Here is an 18433-nt window from a genome sequence, read left to right as displayed (position 1 = left end):
ATGTAAGAAGCACTGTCAATGGATGTGTCCCGTGTTTGAGCAGCCATTTGGAACTCATAAAAAAGCTGTTATTAATATAATGTTTATTCTTAAAAGAATATTGTAGAGAGAACATACAAATATTTGCTTTTTGCAGCTGGTGTTAACAAAGAATGGAATGTGCAAAGGGGGAGGTGGGGAGGAACATGTTCCTTCCTGTGCAAAATAAGGTCCTTAAGCATTGTGGGAGTTTCTATGTGAAGCTCTATGAACAGTGGAAGCCGCAGAAGGAAATAATTTAACAGACACTGCATGAGATGAGATCTCTAGCAAAATACCTAACAAGTTGCAGTTTAGAGGTAAGTTGCTAAATAATATTGTAACTTATAGTTTGCAGTTAAGATTCTAAATAGCTCACTGTTAAGATCTTTTCAAGATTATTTTTGCATTACAGCAGCTTCAGGTGAAGGTTTTAGTGCAGTTTATACTGGACACTTAAAATTTGAATTGTATTAAAATCATCACATTGCAAAAACCTCAAAAGTTCCACTGGGGAACTGGGAAGAGAAACTGAAGCAAATTTAGTACGAAGCTCGTAACCAAATTATAAGGAGCAACACACGATCTGTAATACTCCCCCCCATAGCCAAAAAACTGCCAGTAAATCAAGAACTACCACACAAAAACTGGCTAAAGAAAATATATTTGCATGCAAGAAAAATACTTCTTGTGAAGCAATCTTAAATAGACCACAAAAAAAATTCAGTACTGGGGAACTGGTTTTTTTTAATGTATAATTTTCAAACAATTCTTGTACAGAATAGTAAAGAATGGAGTTAAAACAAAATAATAGAATTAAGGAAAGTCTTAATCCTTAGAAATATCAAATTTCCATCTAGCCTACATTTAGAGAGAATGTTACTTAAATTTTTAATCCAAAATTGATGAAGTGGGAAAATATAAATATTAAAGTGCATAAAAACTCTCCACTTGTAAGACTGAAAGCCAACTCTAATGGAAGAAAAAGCCCCAGGTATTTTTGGTACAGCCCAATGCTCAAACCACCCACATCATTGGCTAAAAAACTTCCCTTTAGAGTGACTAAGTTATATGAATAAGATAAATTTATAAGAGATATCATGATGCATAGAGTGGATTCATTTAGATACTGATATCATAAGTACTATGTTTGAGATATCATCTCGGGTTAAACTGCCTATGGTTATCTGGTGCAGTCCCCAATTCTCTTAAATTATCTAATTCTACATTTTAAATCAGGGGTAGGGAACTCTGGTCTTCGAGAGCCGTATTCCAGTCGGGTTTTCAGGTTTCCCCAATGAATATGCATTGAAAGCAGTGCATGCAAATAAATCTCATGCATATTCATTGGAGAAATCCTGAAAACCTGACTGGAATATGGCTCTCGAGGACCAGAATTCCCTACCCCTGTTTTAAATTTATGTAGAATATAAGGGGTCTTTTACTAAGGTACACTAGACGATTTAGCACACGCTAAAAATTAGCATGCACTAAATGCTAACGCGCCCATTATATTCAATGGACGTGTTAGCATTTAGCGAGCGCTAAATCGGCTAACGCGCCTTAGTAAAAGACCCCCTTAATGAATTAAAAGTTCTTCAAACCTGAAAACATGTTATGTGAAATATTTTAGAGTAAATAGTTCAAATATGTAATGATGGAAGAAACTCAATGATAACTATAAGCTCAATAACAATGATTTCTTATGTTAGAGAATAAAGTGTCTAAAGTGAGTGTGTCAATATTAAGGAGAGGAAAAGAGTTTCAGAAACCTGCTCAGAGCTTGAAAATTCAAGAATTAATCCGAGACTTTTATGGTTCCAGATTTCAGTCATAGACTCTGAAAAACCTTTCCTCTGTGTCATCAATTAAAATAATGATGTCATTAGCATTTTAATCATAGTTTTTTGGGTATTTTTTTTTCAATCAGCAGTGAATGAGAATGCTACAATTCTGTATCCCCTTTTCATAAAACACCCATCCAAACTCCTACGATCCTCAGTAACACCACTCTGTGTTCAATAAACTTTCATTATACAGAGATTTATGTGTTCTTCGTCACGGGATCATTTTATATTTATTATTTAGTTTTAATTTCATTAAGTTAAGTGTTATTTTAAAGCTAATATACATAGACTTAAATATTCAATTAGTATTTGCTAGTACTTAGCTTTTCAAATGTGGTCATGTTCAGGGACGGGTATCACCAACATGTTTTGCAATCTATTGCTTTATCAAGGTGAAGTCCTTAATGATATGCCACCATTCTCTTAGATTAAGGGCTCCTTTTACAAAGGTGCACTAGGGTTTTTAGCGCACACACAAAATTACCGCGTGTAGCCAAAAATCTACCGCCTCCTAAAAAGGAGGTGGTAGTGGCTAGCGCGCTCAGGAATTTAACGCGCGCTACTGCGCGTGTTAAGGCCCTAGCACACCTTTGTAAAAGGAGCCCTAAGTGGTCTAAGAGGATGGCAGCATATCATTAGGGACTTCACCTTGAAAAAGCAATAAATTGCAAAACATGTTGGTGATACCTGTCCCTGAACATGCCCACATTTGAAAAGCTAAGTACAGTAGTACCTTGGTTTACGAGTGCATCGGTTTGAGAGTGTTTTGCAAGACGAGCAAAACATTCGCAAAATTGGCGCCTCGGAAACTGAGCGTGCCTCGATTTGTGAGTGGCGCCCCCCCCCCCCCGCGATCTGGCACCCTCTCCCCGTGATTCGGCATCCTCCTCCCTGCGATCCGGCACCCCCCCCCCCCGCCGCGATCGGGCACCCCCGCCGCAATTGGGCCCCCCCCACGCCGCTTCTTACTGTCACCTGGGCCTGGGCACCGGCACCGGCATGTCCTGTGCGTTGGTGCTGGTGCCCGAAGTTCGGCCTCATCTTCTTGCTAGGCCTTGAGCATCTGCGCATGCTCAAGGCCTGCGAGTTCATGTTCTCTCTGAGATCTCCGAGAATCTCGGAGAGAGCATGAACTCGCAGGCCTTGAGCATGCGCAGATGCTCAAGGCCCAGCAAGAAGAGGAGGCCGATCTTTGGGCACCGGCACCAACGCACAGGACATGCCGGTGCCGGTGCCCAGGCCCAGGTGACAGTAAGAAGCGGCGGGGGGGTGTGTGCCCAATCGCAGCGGGGGGGGGGGTGCTCAATCACGGCGGGGGATGCCCGATCATGGCGGGGGGGGGGGTGTGTGTGCCAGATCGCGGGGGGGAGGGTGCCGAATCGCGGGAGGAGGGTGCCGGATCGCAGGGGGGGCCTTCGGAGGGAGCAATGCCAGTTCTCATGGGGGGGGGGGGATAGAGCAGCGCCGCTGGCCTCGGGGGGTGGGAACGTATCAAAGCGAGTTTCCATTATTTCCTATGGGGAAACTCACTTTGATAAACGAGCATTTTGGATTACGAGCATGCTCCTGGAACGGATTATGCTCATAATCCAAGGTACCACTTTACTGTACTAGCAAATACTAATTGAATATTTAAGTCTATGTATATTAGCTTTAAAATAACACTTAACTTAATGAAATTAAAACTAAATAATAAATATAAAATGATCCGGTGAGGAAGAACACATAAATCTCTGTGTAATGAAAGTCTATTGAACACAGAGTGGTGTTACTGAGGTTCGTAGGAGTTTGGATGGGTGTTTTATGAAAAGGGGATACAGAATTGTAGCATTCTCATTCACTGCTGATGAATTAAAATAAAGCACTAAATGGTGTCAAAAAAATCTATCTTTGATTTTTCTTTTTTTCATTTAAATCTTTCTTCTTTTCATTTACATTTTTTTTGTGTAAACTAATTGTGAATGATATTAAAACTGACTCTAACTAAAAGTGTGAAAAAACTACTGTCACCCCCCCCCAAAAAAAAGCAGATATATGAATTTTCAACAACTGCTAACAGTGAGATGTCATAAGGTCTTGCTATTCAAAGACTCAAAAATCACTGTAAATCAATAATTGATAAAAATACACACTTATCTTTTCCAGCTAAATCACTATGGGACCTGTTTCGCCAGTAATGGCTTCTTCCGGGGTCTTAAGTTAACAACTGGTTTTCTGTGCAAACATACAAAATAAAGAAATGGAAAAATATATCAACATTTACATATCATGAATCACACTATTAAAAATCATTATGCTCTGCTGTTCAAGACACTTTACTCACCAGTCTTAGAAACGAAACAGTTCTTCCTAAGTACTGTGTTCTGCTTTATATGCAAGATCGTAAATAATAAACATTAATGTGAAAAACTGTTGTCAAAAATAGTTATAAAAAATTATTGTGAAAAATTGTTATAAAAAAAATATAACTGATATCCTACTGTTAAAATATTAAACTTTGCTTTGTATGTATTTGTGTATCTAATTTCCTTGCAGCTAAAAGAATGTGTAATTCTTTGAATTAACGGGGCTGACAGGACTAATTGTTATGCTCTGACTACTGCTTCTGCTCTTTTTGGCCGCTCTGATACTAATCCCTAGGCAACCACTTATTTTGCCTAATGTTTGAGCCAACTCTGGTAAAAGGTTGCTGAGCACTGATTAGCTAAATCTAGGTCTGCTATTTCACCAAATAGATTAATCCAGCTATATCATGTACCCAAAACTGGAAATAAATGAAAGGGATCTAACTTCTTGCCTCCTAGCACAGTCTGACCCCTCCCTGGCCAAGCCAAGCACAATACAAATTCTCTCTCACTGGACACAAATGAAGATGCTCCCTCAATAATGAAGGTGCTCAGCACCCACAAAGCTGGCTCCTATGTATTTTTAGGTTCTTAAATTTAGGCTCATAGGCATGCATACATACATATATACAGTGGTTATGTGTGTGTGAGTGTGTTAGACAATTCGTCACTGGAGAAAACCCTGATTTAAATCCAATATTTGTGAAAACTGTCCCTGTTCCAAGGGAGAGGAACAAACCCAGCAAACTTGTCATCAGTCCTAAAGGAAGGGCAGGGAGTGCAGCTAAGAGGGGATACTGCAGTGAGGAATAGGATTCCTACTACCTGTCCCTATCATTCCTTTTATTAACAGAGTGCTGACTCTCACATTAGCCCACAAGCAAACCTAGCTGACACAGAAAGGATTAAGGAAAGGGATGGGACAGAGAGAAAGGTAGTGCTCAAAGCACAGCCTGTGGTTGCCCCAGGAGACAGTGCAAGGTAGAAGCATCAGCGTAATAAATTAGGCACAGCTGGGAACATACACAGGCAGCCAGGAACTTTGAGGGGAGAAAGCTTCAGAAAGCTTAGAATGCCATACAGGAAACCAAGTTCTAGTGCTTGTGCATCATAGGAACTTTGTTCAGAGGAATTACAAAGCTGACAGGAACATAGCTCCAAGGCAAAACCCAGCCTGGAGAAAGGAGCAACTGGGACAGATTTATCCAGAAGTTGCCCAAGAAAAGGGTATGTCCTCAGATTCAGAGGGGGAGGAAAGGCTCTCTGATGTAGATATCTCTATGCAAATAGAGGGCAATTTCCCTGACATTCTAGAGAGAGAAACTGAAATGGATTGGCATTCAGGAGGAGATGAAAGAATGTAAGAACAATGTATATAAGTAATGCATAGTTTAGAACATGGTAGAAATATACTATACTGAAGTAGGCAGTCCTAAGGACTATAATATGCAGTGGTGGCAGTATGTTTAAGGCTTATGGAATGAATGCATGGCTTTGATAGATAGCATGGACTGAGAAGCCTGTTCCCTCTAGCATTAAGGGCTGAGTGAGTAGTGAGTTAAAGCTAGTTTGGTATTAGAAGGAGTTAGAGCCCTTAAGCCAAACTCAAAGCCCTGACATACCTAGAACCCATTGTAGTGGGAACTTTGGGAGGAATTAAGATCATCATATGATATTGGGTGGAATGGTTCCCCTTCCTACTGACCTAGAATTAGGATTAGGTATGTGGTTTACAGGAAGTCAGGAGAGAACTTCCCATATGTTTGCATGCCAAGTGCTTAGTAGTTTTTTAGAAGCACAAGATGAGAAGAGAGTGAGAGTAGGGCGGCCTCAGGGCTGACTCTTATGCCAAGCAAAGGGAACGCTGGTTCCATGGACTGTATGCTGCAATGACTAAGCTAGAGAAGCAGCTGGACTTTGTAAAGAATGCAGGTATTTTTGTTGCTGAATGTTTTGTATCCTGATGAACTGTCTTATACTTTAAAATATTGGCTGAACTATTAAGACCCTTGGGCTTAAGCAAAGGACTTATGCAAGTTGTATGAGGCCAACCCAGTGAATTATAAACTGAGGGAATAAATATTTTGAACCTTTGCTTGGCTATGGACTGAGTTTTTGGTTTTGCCTCATTTGTTGCCATTACCTTGTGGCCCTCCAAGGAGTGCTGGATCATGTGGCCTGGGCTCCCTGGACATTAGCCAGACCCTGTTTAATTTTCTTGTCACTTTATTCTTTGTCATGCCTTTTATTAAATTTAGATATTTAATTGATCTAATTTTGCTGATCTTTATTTCTGCATGTTATCAGATAATAAGGACTCAGACCCTGCCCTGCCACAACCCCACCCACTTTAGCCTCACTGAACAGTTGAGCTACTAACTACCTATGGACATTTGTATAGCAACATTCTTAGAAAATAGCAGTTAGTGGTTAGTGCAGTTAACTTTAAACCAGGGAATCCAGGTTCAAATTCTACTTCAACTCTTTTTTATTATAATTGTGAGCCCTCCAGGAATAGAAATATACCTACTATACCTAAATATATGACACCTGAAAACCTCTCTGAAGGCTATTGAGGTGGTGTTGTAGTGATATACCCCGGTATGCCATGTTGTGCAACTGAAGCCTATGAACTAAGCTCTGACTAGGCCTATGAATCAGACTATCATGGCTGGATCTCTGCTTCCTGTATGTACACCCTACCTACTAATCTGGACACTGGAATACCATACCAAGTGTACATTCAGGTATAGTAGGTATTTTTATATTTCTGGAGGGCTACCCTCAGACTTGCTTACTGCTCTGTTAAGAATGCCCATGATACCTGAAGCTGTCATAGAACCTGGCAGCCTCTTTCTGTTTCAATTTCAGGGGAGAGGAAAGGTGACAGCAACCACTTGAGAATTAAGGAAATATCATGCCTTAATCCCTCCAGTGAACAACTGCTCCTGAAACATGGAAGTTTCTTTCCCTTTGGTAATCACTGTTAGATGCCCGGATTTCAGGCACTCCATAGTCCTTCCCAAAATACACCCAGAACACTCTCCCTTACTATTTGGACATACTGCAGTGTTGGAAGTCCCTATTCTGCCTTTGCAATCAGGATTTGGCTGATTCAAGTACATGGATGTCCATTTCAGCCTTTTGAGATATCTGTATGCTTGAAAAATAAATGCCAAAGTCTCTTGAGATTCAGGTGAACTCTTTATACAGACTTGATGCTGACAAGACCCAAAGTCACAATGTACACAACCTAGCCTATGATTCTTACAAGATTCAAGATAAAACTTGGACTGACTTAGCCAGGTTTCTCATAGCTTACATGTGTAGTGTAGGGGCATAGCCAAGAAGTAGCCTTGGGAGCCTGGGAATCCCTCACTGTGGGCTCAAAGTTTCAAGTTTATTAAAAGATTTTTTAAATCGCTTATTCAGGTTTCTAAGCGGTTTACAATATAAAATTACATAAAAACACGTAAAACTTTGGGGTACTAGGGGGAGGGGGGATGTTTGCCTGGGGGGGGGAGAGTGTGTCTGGGGGTGTGTTTGTTGCTGCTCTGGGTGTGCTTGGTGTGCATGGCTTTTAGAGTAGGGCTGGGGGGATGTCTATTCTGTTGTTTTCGGGCGCAAGTAAAAATAGGTGGAGCTTGCACAGACTTCGGGTGGAGATTTTTCACTTATGTCCTGTTCATAGATTCTTTCCGGCCTCCTGCTATTTTTTGGATGGTTGTGAATATACCAGTTGTTTTTATATATATTGTGGTATCTGATTGTATGCTCTGGCGTTGCTGTCGCCTGATTGTTTGTGTGGCTTCACTGTTAATAAACATATGTTTAAAAAAAAAAAAATCTAAATAAAAACACTGATAAAATATACGGACTTACTCAAACAATAGGGTAGTGGGGAAGAACTACAATTATTATAGAAAAGGAGTAACGTAAAAGGGAAAATACAGTAGGAATGGGATGATAACATTTTTCTTTTAGTTTTGTCCTTAATAGGACAGTTTTTATCCAAAGGCGTCTTGGAACAAGAATGTTTTTAACTGCGCTTTAAATTGTTTTAAATCGGACTCGCTACATAAGTGGTTAGGTAGGGAATTCCATAAAGTAGGGGCGGTAACAGCAAAGTTATTGGAGCGCAATGTATTAATAGATTTCAACAAAGGGATAATCAGGAGATTCTAAGATAGTGACTGGAGAGATTTTAATGAGTTATAAGGAATTAGAAGCCTGTTGATGAAATATGGTTGATTGATTTTGTATTGAATGTTAGAAGTAAGATTTTATAACTAATTCTGTGTTTGACTGGAAGCCAATGTGCGTTAAACAAAAGGGGTGAGACGTGATCATATTTTTTTGCGCCATAAATGATCTTGACCGCTGTGTTTTGAATAATTTAAAGCCGTCTAATTTCCCTTTTTGTTATGCCCTTATACAGGGCGTTGCAGTAGTCTATGCAGGAGATTACAAAAGAGTGAATTAGTGTGTTTAGAGAAGATGGTTCAAGTAACCTAGCTAGTGAAGTATCATTCTGAGTCGATAAAAACATTTTTGAACGACCATACTGATGTGAGAATGATAAGAGAATTTGCTATCAAAGGTGACTCCTAACAGTTTCAATGTGGAAACAACTTTGAGGGGAGTGATTCAAGCTTTAGGGGAGCCTGAAGAGTTGCTCTGTCTTTGAAGGGAAAAATCATGAGTTTTGATTTATTGATGTTAAGAGACAGTTTGTTTGAGTCTAACCAAGCTTTGATTTTTCCTAATTTATGATTAAGGATGGCTATATCTTCCGTGTTGTTGAGATCAATGGGATAAATTAACCCTCTCTAAAATTGCAGCATCAGTTTAATGGCTAGCAGGGATGCCCAAATCCCGTCAGTCAAAAAGGTCTAATGCCCAAGCCCCTGCCTTTGCTAAGTAGAATTCGGTGGCATGATTCAGCCATCAATGCCAGCACTCCTGCGCTTACTTATCAGTTCAGCAACTGAACTTAACATACATAGGAGTTCCAGTGTTGGTGACTGAAGCATGCCACTGACTTTTGTGCATTCCCACCAGCAAAGACATGATGTAAATTCAGCAGGGGAGGAAGGGAATGCTAATAGGAAATATACATTCCATCCATAGGCTCCCCCGCCCCCCCACCCCACCCCACAAAATGGACTTTAGGCTATGTCCCTGGTATAGTGGAGGCAACCTCTGTAGAGCTGCTTTTATCTTTCCTGAGCCTCTCTTTCTCAAAAGTTTTATCTTGCAGCCTGACCCATGTGCTTGAAATCTGTTTATTATCCCCCTTCAGATAAGAGTCTTCAAGCTTCTGGAAGAAAGATTCAGCCTGCTCAACTTGAAGCACAAAGTTTCATACTATTGAGTAAAGAGTGTTCACAAATTAGAGGTAAGGGAATTTACTAGATTCACATCCATTATGTCTTCTTTCACCATGGGGCAGTTCCTGGCAAAATGTACAAATCCTGCATTTAGGCCAGCATTGGTCACTGGGTCCTTAGCTAGGCCAGCACTAAGATCTCTATTTTTCTCTTCTATATCTTTCTAGCTGAAGGGTAGTAACTTCTTTTTGAAGTTTTCAGGTACCGTAATATCTGTCTGTTTCTTTGGACTCAAGAGTGGCTTTCTCTCCTTAGAGGTTTCAGGCATAGGTTGAGCCTGGTAGAAAATTTACATCACTTCCAAAGCACTTTCTAGTGTCATTTGAGATGCTGGTACATCCACTGCCTTATGGGAGAAGTGAAACCCTTTACAGATTGTTCCAGGAGAATGACCTTGGCTTTCTCCGCACCTGCCTTTCTTTCTATTTGCAACACTTCCAGGCAGCATCCCTGATTCTGTAGAAAATGCTTCAGGGACACTCTTTTGCACAGAAACCTGTTGGTGATAGGCTTCTAAGATAGCAGCCTTAACCTCCACATAGGTGACCTACTCATCTGGGTTTGCGTCTTAGAATGTGGCTTAGCTATTGCCAGTCAGAAGGTGTCCTAGACAGGAAGTCCATGTTGCCTCCAGCCAACTGTCTATTTGGGCAGTCCTTTCTAAGTTCATCAAAAAGCAATCCGACTCATCTCTGGAAGTCATCTTTGGTAATACCCTTTACCCTCTAATACAGGGACCAGAGGGTTTGCCTGCAACATAGGCCTCTGTAGAACTTGGGATACATGAACCAGGGAGCTCTGTTATTACTCTAAGGATTTCTGGCAAGCTTGCTATTGCTCAAACTAAGCTTGCAAAAATCACACAATGGTTAGCACAATGGACTTCCAACACCAAACCAAGTTTATTGAACAAAACATATAATAGATGACGCGACACGGAGCCATATTGCAATAGAGTGTACGCCTGCCTCAGGAGTTGAAGTGTCTATGAAAACTAAAATCATACACAAGTATAAAATTTCCATACATAAGAACATAAGAACATAAGAAATGCCTCTACTGGGTCAGACCTGAGGTCCATCGTGCCCAGCAGTCCGCTCACGCGGTGGCCCAACAGGTCCAGGACCTGTGCAGTAATCCTCTATCTATACCCCTCTATTCCCTTTTCCAGCAGAAAGTTGTCCAATTCCCTCTTGAACCCCAGTACCGTACTCTGCCCTATCACGCCCTCTGGAAGCGCATTCCAGGTGTCCACCACACGCTGGGTAAAGAAGAACTTCCTAGCATTCGTTCTGAATCTGTCCCCTTTCAACTTTTCTGAATGCCCTCTTGTTCTTTTATTTTTTGAAAGTGTGAAGAATCTGTCCCTCTCTACTCTCTCTATGCCCTTCATGATCTTGTAAGTCTCTATCATATCCCCTCTAAGTCTTCTCTTCTCCAGGGAAAAAAAGTCCCAGTTTTTCCAATCTCTCAGCGTATGAAAGGTTTTCCATCCCTTTTATCAGACGTGTCGCTCTCCTCTGAACCCTCTCGAGTATCGCCATATCCTTCTTAAGGTACGGCGACCAATATTGGACGCAGTACTCCAGATGCGGACGCACCATCGCTCGATACAATGGCAAGATAACTTCTTTCGTTCTGGTTGTAATACCCTTTTTGATGATGCCTAGCATTCTATTTGCCTTCTTAGCAGCCGCTGCGCACTGTGCTGACGGCTTCATTGTCAAGTCCACCATCACCCCCCAGGTCCCTTTCTTGGGTACTCTCATTTAAAAACATCCCTCCCATCGTATAGTTGTACCTCAGGTTTCTGTTTCCCACATGTAATACTTTACATTTCTCAACATTGAACTTCATCTGCCATCTAGTTGCCCATTCCCCTAGTTTGTTCAAGTCCCTTTGCAGTTTTTCACAGTCTTCTTTAGTCCGAGCTCTACTAAATAGTTTAGTGTCATCTGCAAATTTTATTATCTCACACTTCGTCCCTGTTTCCAGATCATTTATGAATACATTAAATAGCAGCGGCCCTAGTACTGAGCCCTGCGGGACCCCACTCGTGACCTTCCTCCAGTCTGAGTAGTGGCCCTTCACTCCCACCCTCTGTCTCCTACCCGCCAACCAGCTTCTGATCCATCTATGTACATCTCCTTCCACCCCATGGTTCTTCAGTTTCCGGAGTAGGCATTCATGGGGCACCTTGTCAAAGGCTTTTTGGAAATCAAGATATACATACAAAATAGCTCTCATACATGTACAAAATTGCATGCAATCATAAGAAAACATGCATGCATGCATGTGGAAAATTACATCCAATATTTTTTGCCAGAAATTGAGTGGAAAAAGGGGGTACTTTCATATATGAGGTATAGCCAGTTACAAGTAACAAAAAGCTATTGTAGCATTTTGTTGCTGTACATATATATCAAGGTACCCCCTTTTTCTACTCAATCTCTTTTGTATGATTGACAAAAATATCTGTGTTCTTTGTGTGTGAAGCATAAGAATAGCCATACTGGGTCAGAGCAATGGTCCAAGTAGCCCAGATTCCTGCTTCCAGCAGTGGCCAATCCAGGTCACAAATACCTCGCAGAATCCTAAATAGTATCAACATTTCATGCTACCAATCCCAGGGATAGCAGTGGCTTTTCTCATTTTTTACTCAATAGCAGACTATGGACTTTTCCTCCAGGAACTTGTCCAAACCTTTTTTAAACCCAGATATCTACCAACTTCTGCTACCACATCCTCTGTTAATAAGATCTGAAGCTTAATTATTTGCAAATAATGCACTTTATTATCGGCAAATGAACAAAAAACAAGAGCTAATATTATAACTCTGAAGAAGGAAATGTTCTGCTTATTTTAATTTGTACACACCAAAAAAGAACTGGCCTTTATAAATGGTAAACCAGTGAAGGGTGATCAAACAAGTTTATAAAAAAGCTCAGAGATTCGAAACTCTGAAGGGAAGGTTTTGAGACCTCCCTTAGGGAAAGAGTTTACCTTCCAGTCATAGTCCTCTTATGAAAAATGTTTGATCACTTCCTTCAAAGGTATTATGCAAAGAACCACTTCAAAAGACTTCAAAAAGTGTCCAAACAAGGTACTAATTTTAAAATTGCAATTGTCACTGCACCTGTGACAAGTTCTAACAGGTTTACTTAACTTATAGGCAGGATTTAAGGGGTCCCAACGCGGCCCCGTTTCAATCCCTGCTTCAGGGGACCCGATTATTGATTCTCTAAACAGGTTCCATTACTTTCATGCTGGTAAAGTTTGCTGTGTTGACATGCAGCTGAAGACTCTAAAACAAACATGTAGACATGCCGCGTGTGAGTCAATCCATGTAATGAACCCACACTGACAAAAGGTGATACATTTCAAGGCATACACTGGATACAGAATGCTATAATACCGCTGCTGGAACAAAGTGCCTTCTATATCTTCAAACCGCCAGACCAAGACGGTTCTCCTGGCATGTTAAATACTAAATTTCTTACAGACGTTGAAAAACGAGATGACGTCATGACGCTAACGTCATGACGCTGGAAAACGAGTCTGCTCAGATGCTCTCCTGTGGCCATTGCAGAGCATGTGCGTACAGTGTTGAACTATCAGAGAAGACCTTTAGGGCTCCACCTAGAACCCGTAGTTTGGCTACCAATTGTAATACAGAACAGGGGGTATATATTATACAGTGCCCTTGTCATCTTCACTATGTAGGCAGCACCATCCGTAGCATTAAAGTTAGAATAGGAGAGCATCTGAGCAGAATTAGATCAGGGGTTAAAGAAGCCCCTTTGGTATCTCATTGGACATATTTACAGCATCAATTGTCAGATTTAAAATTCTCCATTTTGGATGTAGTCTCAGTTACAAGAGGGGGGTGATGTTGCTAAAATACTGTGGAGGAAAGAACAAAAGTGGATTTATAATCTGCATACATTGAGTCCTCATGGTTTAAACCATGAAATAAAGTGGGTAGCATTTCTGTAGAACCACGTATTTCCTACACATAGTTTTAGTTGTGGTTTCCCAGCCCTCATCTACATTTTAGTAGGGAATATTTTGAGTTTCAATTGTGGTTTCCCAGCCCTCATCTACTTTTCAGAATAGGGAATATTTTGAGTTTCAATTGTGGTTTCCCAGCCCTCATCTACTTTTTAGTAAGGAATATTTTGAGCAGGAGAAGGATTTTGCCATTTTCATTCTTCATTTTTACCTTTTTTGATCAGAGATTTATTTTACAGTCCTTATTTACATCTTAATAGTTCATATTTGGAGTACTGGAAGTATTTTGATATCCATGCCGTTTTGGACTTAAGGACTCGTTTTCCAGCGTCATGACGTTAGCGTCATGACGTCATCACGTTTTTCAACGTCTGTAAGAAATTTAGTATTTAACATGCCAGGAGAACCGTCTTGGTCTGGCGGTTTGAAGATTTAGAAGGCACTTTGTTCCAGCAGCGGTATTATAGCATTCTGTATCCAGTGTATGCCTTGAAATGTATCACCTTTTGTCAGTGTGGGTTCATTACATGGATTGACTCACACGCGGCATGTCTACATGTTTGTTTTAGAGTCTTCAGCTGCATGTCACCACAGCAAACTTTACCAGCATGAAAGTAATGGAACCTGTTTAGAGAATCAATAATCGGGTCCCCTGAAGCAGGGATCGAAACGGGGCTGCGTTGGGACCCCTTAAATCCTGCCTATAAGTTAAGTAAACCTGTTAGAACTTGTCACAGGTGCAGTGACAATTGCAATTTTAAAATTAGTACCTTGTTTGGACACTTTTTGAAGTCTTTTGAAGTGGTTCTTTGCATAATACCTTTGAAGGAAGTGATCAAACATTTTTCATAAGAGGACTATGACTGGAAGGTAAACTCTTTCCCTAAGGGAGGTCTCAAAACCTTCCCTTCAGAGTTTCGAATCTCTGAGCTTTTTTATAAACTTGTTTGATCACCCTTCCCTGGTTTACCATTTATAAAGGCCAGTTCTTTTTTGGTGTGCATTATAGTTTTTCTGGCTTTGAGTTTACAAACTCTTTATCCCTGAAAGTATTTCAGTAAATTTATTTTAATTTGTAGACAGTATGCAGCAACTTGCTGTCAACATTTCTTATGTTGCTGCAAACAACATCCCATCCCTACTTACAATAAGTGCTTTTTTGGACTTCTCACATATCCAATCTGTTACAAAATCAAGCTATGAATGGCTGGATAAAGCAAGGTAATTATGGAACCAATTATTCAGCCTGTCCTACCCACTGAAACCATGCTGAATATCTACCCCTTTGCTTTTTGAGTGTGACTCAAACAATTGTAAATTTAGAAGATAGTTTTCAAAACTCTGAGGGCAGCTGTAATGCTCACTGGTACTTTTTTTCCATGCTCTTTCAACCAATTATCAAAGGGCAAAACTTTCCCTATGGCAATCGCCACAATAAAAGTACCCATGAGATTTGCAACTGTTTTTTCAGTGGGTTGTTTTTTTTTTAATTTATAATTTTCAAACAATTCTTATACAGAACAGTAAAGAATGGAGTTAAAACAAAATAATAGAATTAAGGAAAGTCTTAATCCTTAGAAATATCAAATTTCCATCTAGCCCACATTTAGAGAGAGTGTTCCTTAAATTTTTAATCCAAAATTGGTGAAGTGGGAAAATATAAATATTAAAGTGCATAAAAACTCTCCACTTGTAAGGCTGAAAGCCAACTCTAACGTAAGAAAAAGCCTCAGGTCTTTTTGGTACAGCCCAATGCTCAAACCACCTACGCCCACATCATTGGCCAAAAAACTTCCATTTAGAGTGAGTAAGGTGCGCTAGCGGTTTTAGTGCACGCTAGATGCTAACGCCTTCATAGAGCTGGCATGAATATTTTCCATGTAGCGCGGAGTTAGTGTGCGTGGCATTATAGCGCATGCTAAAAATGCTAGTGTACCTTCGTAAAAGGAGTCCTAAATGTCAACTTAGTTATTCTTTAAGGGACTGAGATTTTAAACAACATTGCTAACAACTGTGTTAAAAAATTCATAGGAGTCCTGTGTGCAGCCAACATTTCACAGAACTCTCGGACTTCCAATATCTCTGAACAGTTCTGTGAAAGTAAGAGTTAACTTTCAGCCTTACAAGTGGAGAGTTTTTTTGCACTTTAATACTTAAATTTTTAACAAATTCAAAAGTAAAATCTAGGTCAGTAGGTATTTTTTTTTAATGAACAATAATGCATGTAGTTTTGAAAATGAAAAATTATATATATTAATTGGGGATCCCCCAAGGTTAGCACAGCCTGAGTCTATATACTTTTACCCAAGAAAAGGGTAGCCACTTTTCATATATCCTGTAGTCTTGGGTAAATAACTTCTTAGGGCTGCCCTATAGAGAAAACAGTAGCAGGAAGCTATTTGGTAAACCAAACTTTGTAGTAAGAAATTATGAAGTGCTAATGAGAAATGATGTGCTACTATTGGTTGTAGAAACCAAAAGAAACTCTGTGGTGTGGCGATGTTCCTTAAATGGACTTTAAAAAATTCTTCTGGATTTTTTTCTCTGTGGATACCTTGGAGTCAATTCTCTTTGTTTTTTGTTTCTATTGGTTGTGCCTGCCTATGTTTTACACTTTTAGTTAGATTTCTTTTAGACCTTCCTGTAGCTATAAAATGAACCAAACTGCCAACTGAAAAAAGCAAAGTATCACCATCTGAAATTGCATTTTCTTTGGGAGATTCAAATTGGAAATGAATTAAAATTAGAAACCTTCTGTCTTCCTTTTACAGTTAATCCAAACGATGGAGAACCAGGGAATCAGTCAACAAGTAGAACTGTTCCAAATCATTGTATATATTCCAACATTCATTCTGGGATTACTCTTTAATATTATGGCTTTATGGATGGTTTTTGTTAAGATCAAGAAATGGATGGAATCAACAACCTATGTGGTAACACTGATTATTGTAGACACTCTTCTGCTTTTTACTCTTCCTTTTAAGATGTACGCTTATAACTGGAGAGATAACTGGAAGTTGGGATCAATGTTTTGCTCTTTCCTGGAAAGCCTTTACTTTGTAAACATGTATGGGAGCATTTTGATCTCCATGTGCATATGTGTGGACCGATACATTGCCATCAGGTACCCTTTCTGCTCCCAAATACTGAGATCACCTAAGAAAGCTATGGCGGCCTGTTTCATAGTCTGCATCATTGTTTGGAGTGGATCAAGTGTTTTCATTTATAAACTGCATGAAAGCAACAACGGTACTGGGACTCAGTGCTTCTATGGGTTTTCTAATACCACTTGGACAAACACAAGTTTGGTTGCTATGCTGGAAACTGTTTTCCTGAGCAGCGTTATAATAATGACATTTTGCACAGCTAATATCATTGTATCTCTGAGGAAGAAAATAGAATCAAAAACTCAAACTTCCCTTGGTAATAAATCATTAAAAATTGTAACGGCAAATTTGGCAACCTTTGTGGTCTGTTTTACACCTTTTCACATATCAATATTCTTATATTATTTAGTAAAAAGTAATGTTTTATCTTCCACTTTGTATCTTCCACTGCGCACATTTGTTCAAGTTAGTCTCTGCGTGGCCAATATTAACTGTTTCCTGGATGCAATCTGCTATTATCTTGTCTTTAAGGAGTTTTTAAAATCTGTCCCTCAAAACAGATTGATCAGAGGTAGGAATTAATCTGTAAAGAAAAAATGTATAATATGTATTTAATAAATGAATTTGCAATAATCACCCTTAAAAAGCCAAAGTGGGGAAAGTTAACCTGGGCTATTGTTAAGAAGTGTTATTTTACTGTTAACCCTAGTTATTAATAGCTAAGTCTCATTGCATAAGATAGGGCCTACAAGAGGCCGTTGAAAAGTTCTCAGCCCAACCAAGAAGAGAATGATGTGGAGCCATGAAACGTACAAGTTATTCCACTTTTTTCTTGACACTTTTCATTTCAATGATATGAAATGAAAAGTATAAAGAAAAGTTGGTAGGCTCTTTTAAGGCGGCTGCCAACAACGGCTCCGGTTACAGAATAAGGGCCTTTTTGACCATTTGAGACTTCCATCTGCTTCAAAATGAGCACCTTAGGTTATATAGGAGAATTTTATTACCTTCAGAAAGTGGTTGCTTTAAGTTGAATTGTTTTTACATTGATCAAATTTATAACTGCCCACTGTTACCCTTCTGAGCAGTTTATAATTTCATATATTCAACATGACAAAACCATCTATTTAAAACAAATCTTCAACTAAATTAATCAGTACAAAAACCCTAGCAAAACATAAGAACATAAGAACATAAGAACTGCCATCTCCGGATCAGACCTTCGGTCCATCAAGTCCGGCGATCCGCACACGCGGAGGCCCTGCCAGGTGTACACCTGGCGTAATTTATAGTCCACCATATCCTTATATGCCTCTCTTAAGGAGATATGCATCTAGTTTGCTCTTGAAGCCTAGGACGGTTGATTCCGCAATAATCTCCTCTGGGAGGGCATTCCAGGTGTCAACCACTCTCTGAGTGAAGCAGAACTTCCTGACATTAGTCCTGAACCTGTCCCCCCTTAGCTTCATTACATGTCCTCTAGCTTTCCTTTCTTAGAAACATCAAAAAATTCTGTTCCCTTCACAACTTAGTTCATTTATGGACCTCACACTGAAAAGTAACTGAGGGCAAATGTACAGTATATACTTTGCTTTTAAAAAGTGCCTAAAGAAAAAATACATGCAGACATTTGCAGTTCCTTTATGGATGAACACCTTTTCTAGCAAAACTATGGTCCTCTTTTACTAAGGTGCGCTAACCGATTAGCACGCGCT

General features: G+C 39.8%; 1 protein-coding gene across 3 annotated transcripts; it reads left to right on the top strand.

Moving 5' to 3' along the window:
* The first annotated feature begins 214 nt into the window (after positions 1-214).
* LOC117366485 (G-protein coupled receptor 55-like) lies at positions 215-17964 on the top strand. Of its 3 annotated transcripts, XM_033957839.1 has the most exons (3): positions 215-338; positions 9513-9608; positions 16383-17964. In XM_033957839.1, exon 3 carries the CDS (start codon positions 16395-16397, stop codon positions 17298-17300), a length of 906 nt encoding a protein of 301 aa, XP_033813730.1. In that variant the 5' UTR covers positions 215-338; positions 9513-9608; positions 16383-16394; the 3' UTR covers positions 17301-17964. The 3 variants fall into 3 exon arrangements, with proteins under 3 accessions (XP_033813730.1, XP_033813729.1, XP_033813731.1); XM_033957838.1 differs by lacking the exon at positions 9513-9608 and having other exon boundaries at positions 242-338; XM_033957840.1 differs by lacking the exons at positions 215-338; positions 9513-9608 and adding an exon at positions 14672-14832.
* Positions 17965-18433: the final 469 nt, after the last annotated feature.

This window comes from Geotrypetes seraphini, chromosome 9, assembly GCF_902459505.1.
Source record: "Geotrypetes seraphini chromosome 9, aGeoSer1.1, whole genome shotgun sequence".
Taxonomy (NCBI): domain Eukaryota; kingdom Metazoa; phylum Chordata; class Amphibia; order Gymnophiona; family Dermophiidae; genus Geotrypetes; species Geotrypetes seraphini.
Note: the sequence above shows the minus strand (reverse complement) of the source record. Positions and strands in the feature narration are given on the sequence as shown.

Excerpts from the sequence above, each read along its gene's own strand:
- LOC117366485 (XM_033957838.1), top strand. The coding sequence starts at position 297 with ATGAGATCTCTAGCAAAATACCTAACAAGTTGCAGTTTAGAG. Across the intron at positions 339-16,382 it reads TAACAAGTTGCAGTTTAGAG|TTAATCCAAACGATGGAGAA; the intron begins GTAAGTTGCTAA and ends TTCCTTTTACAG.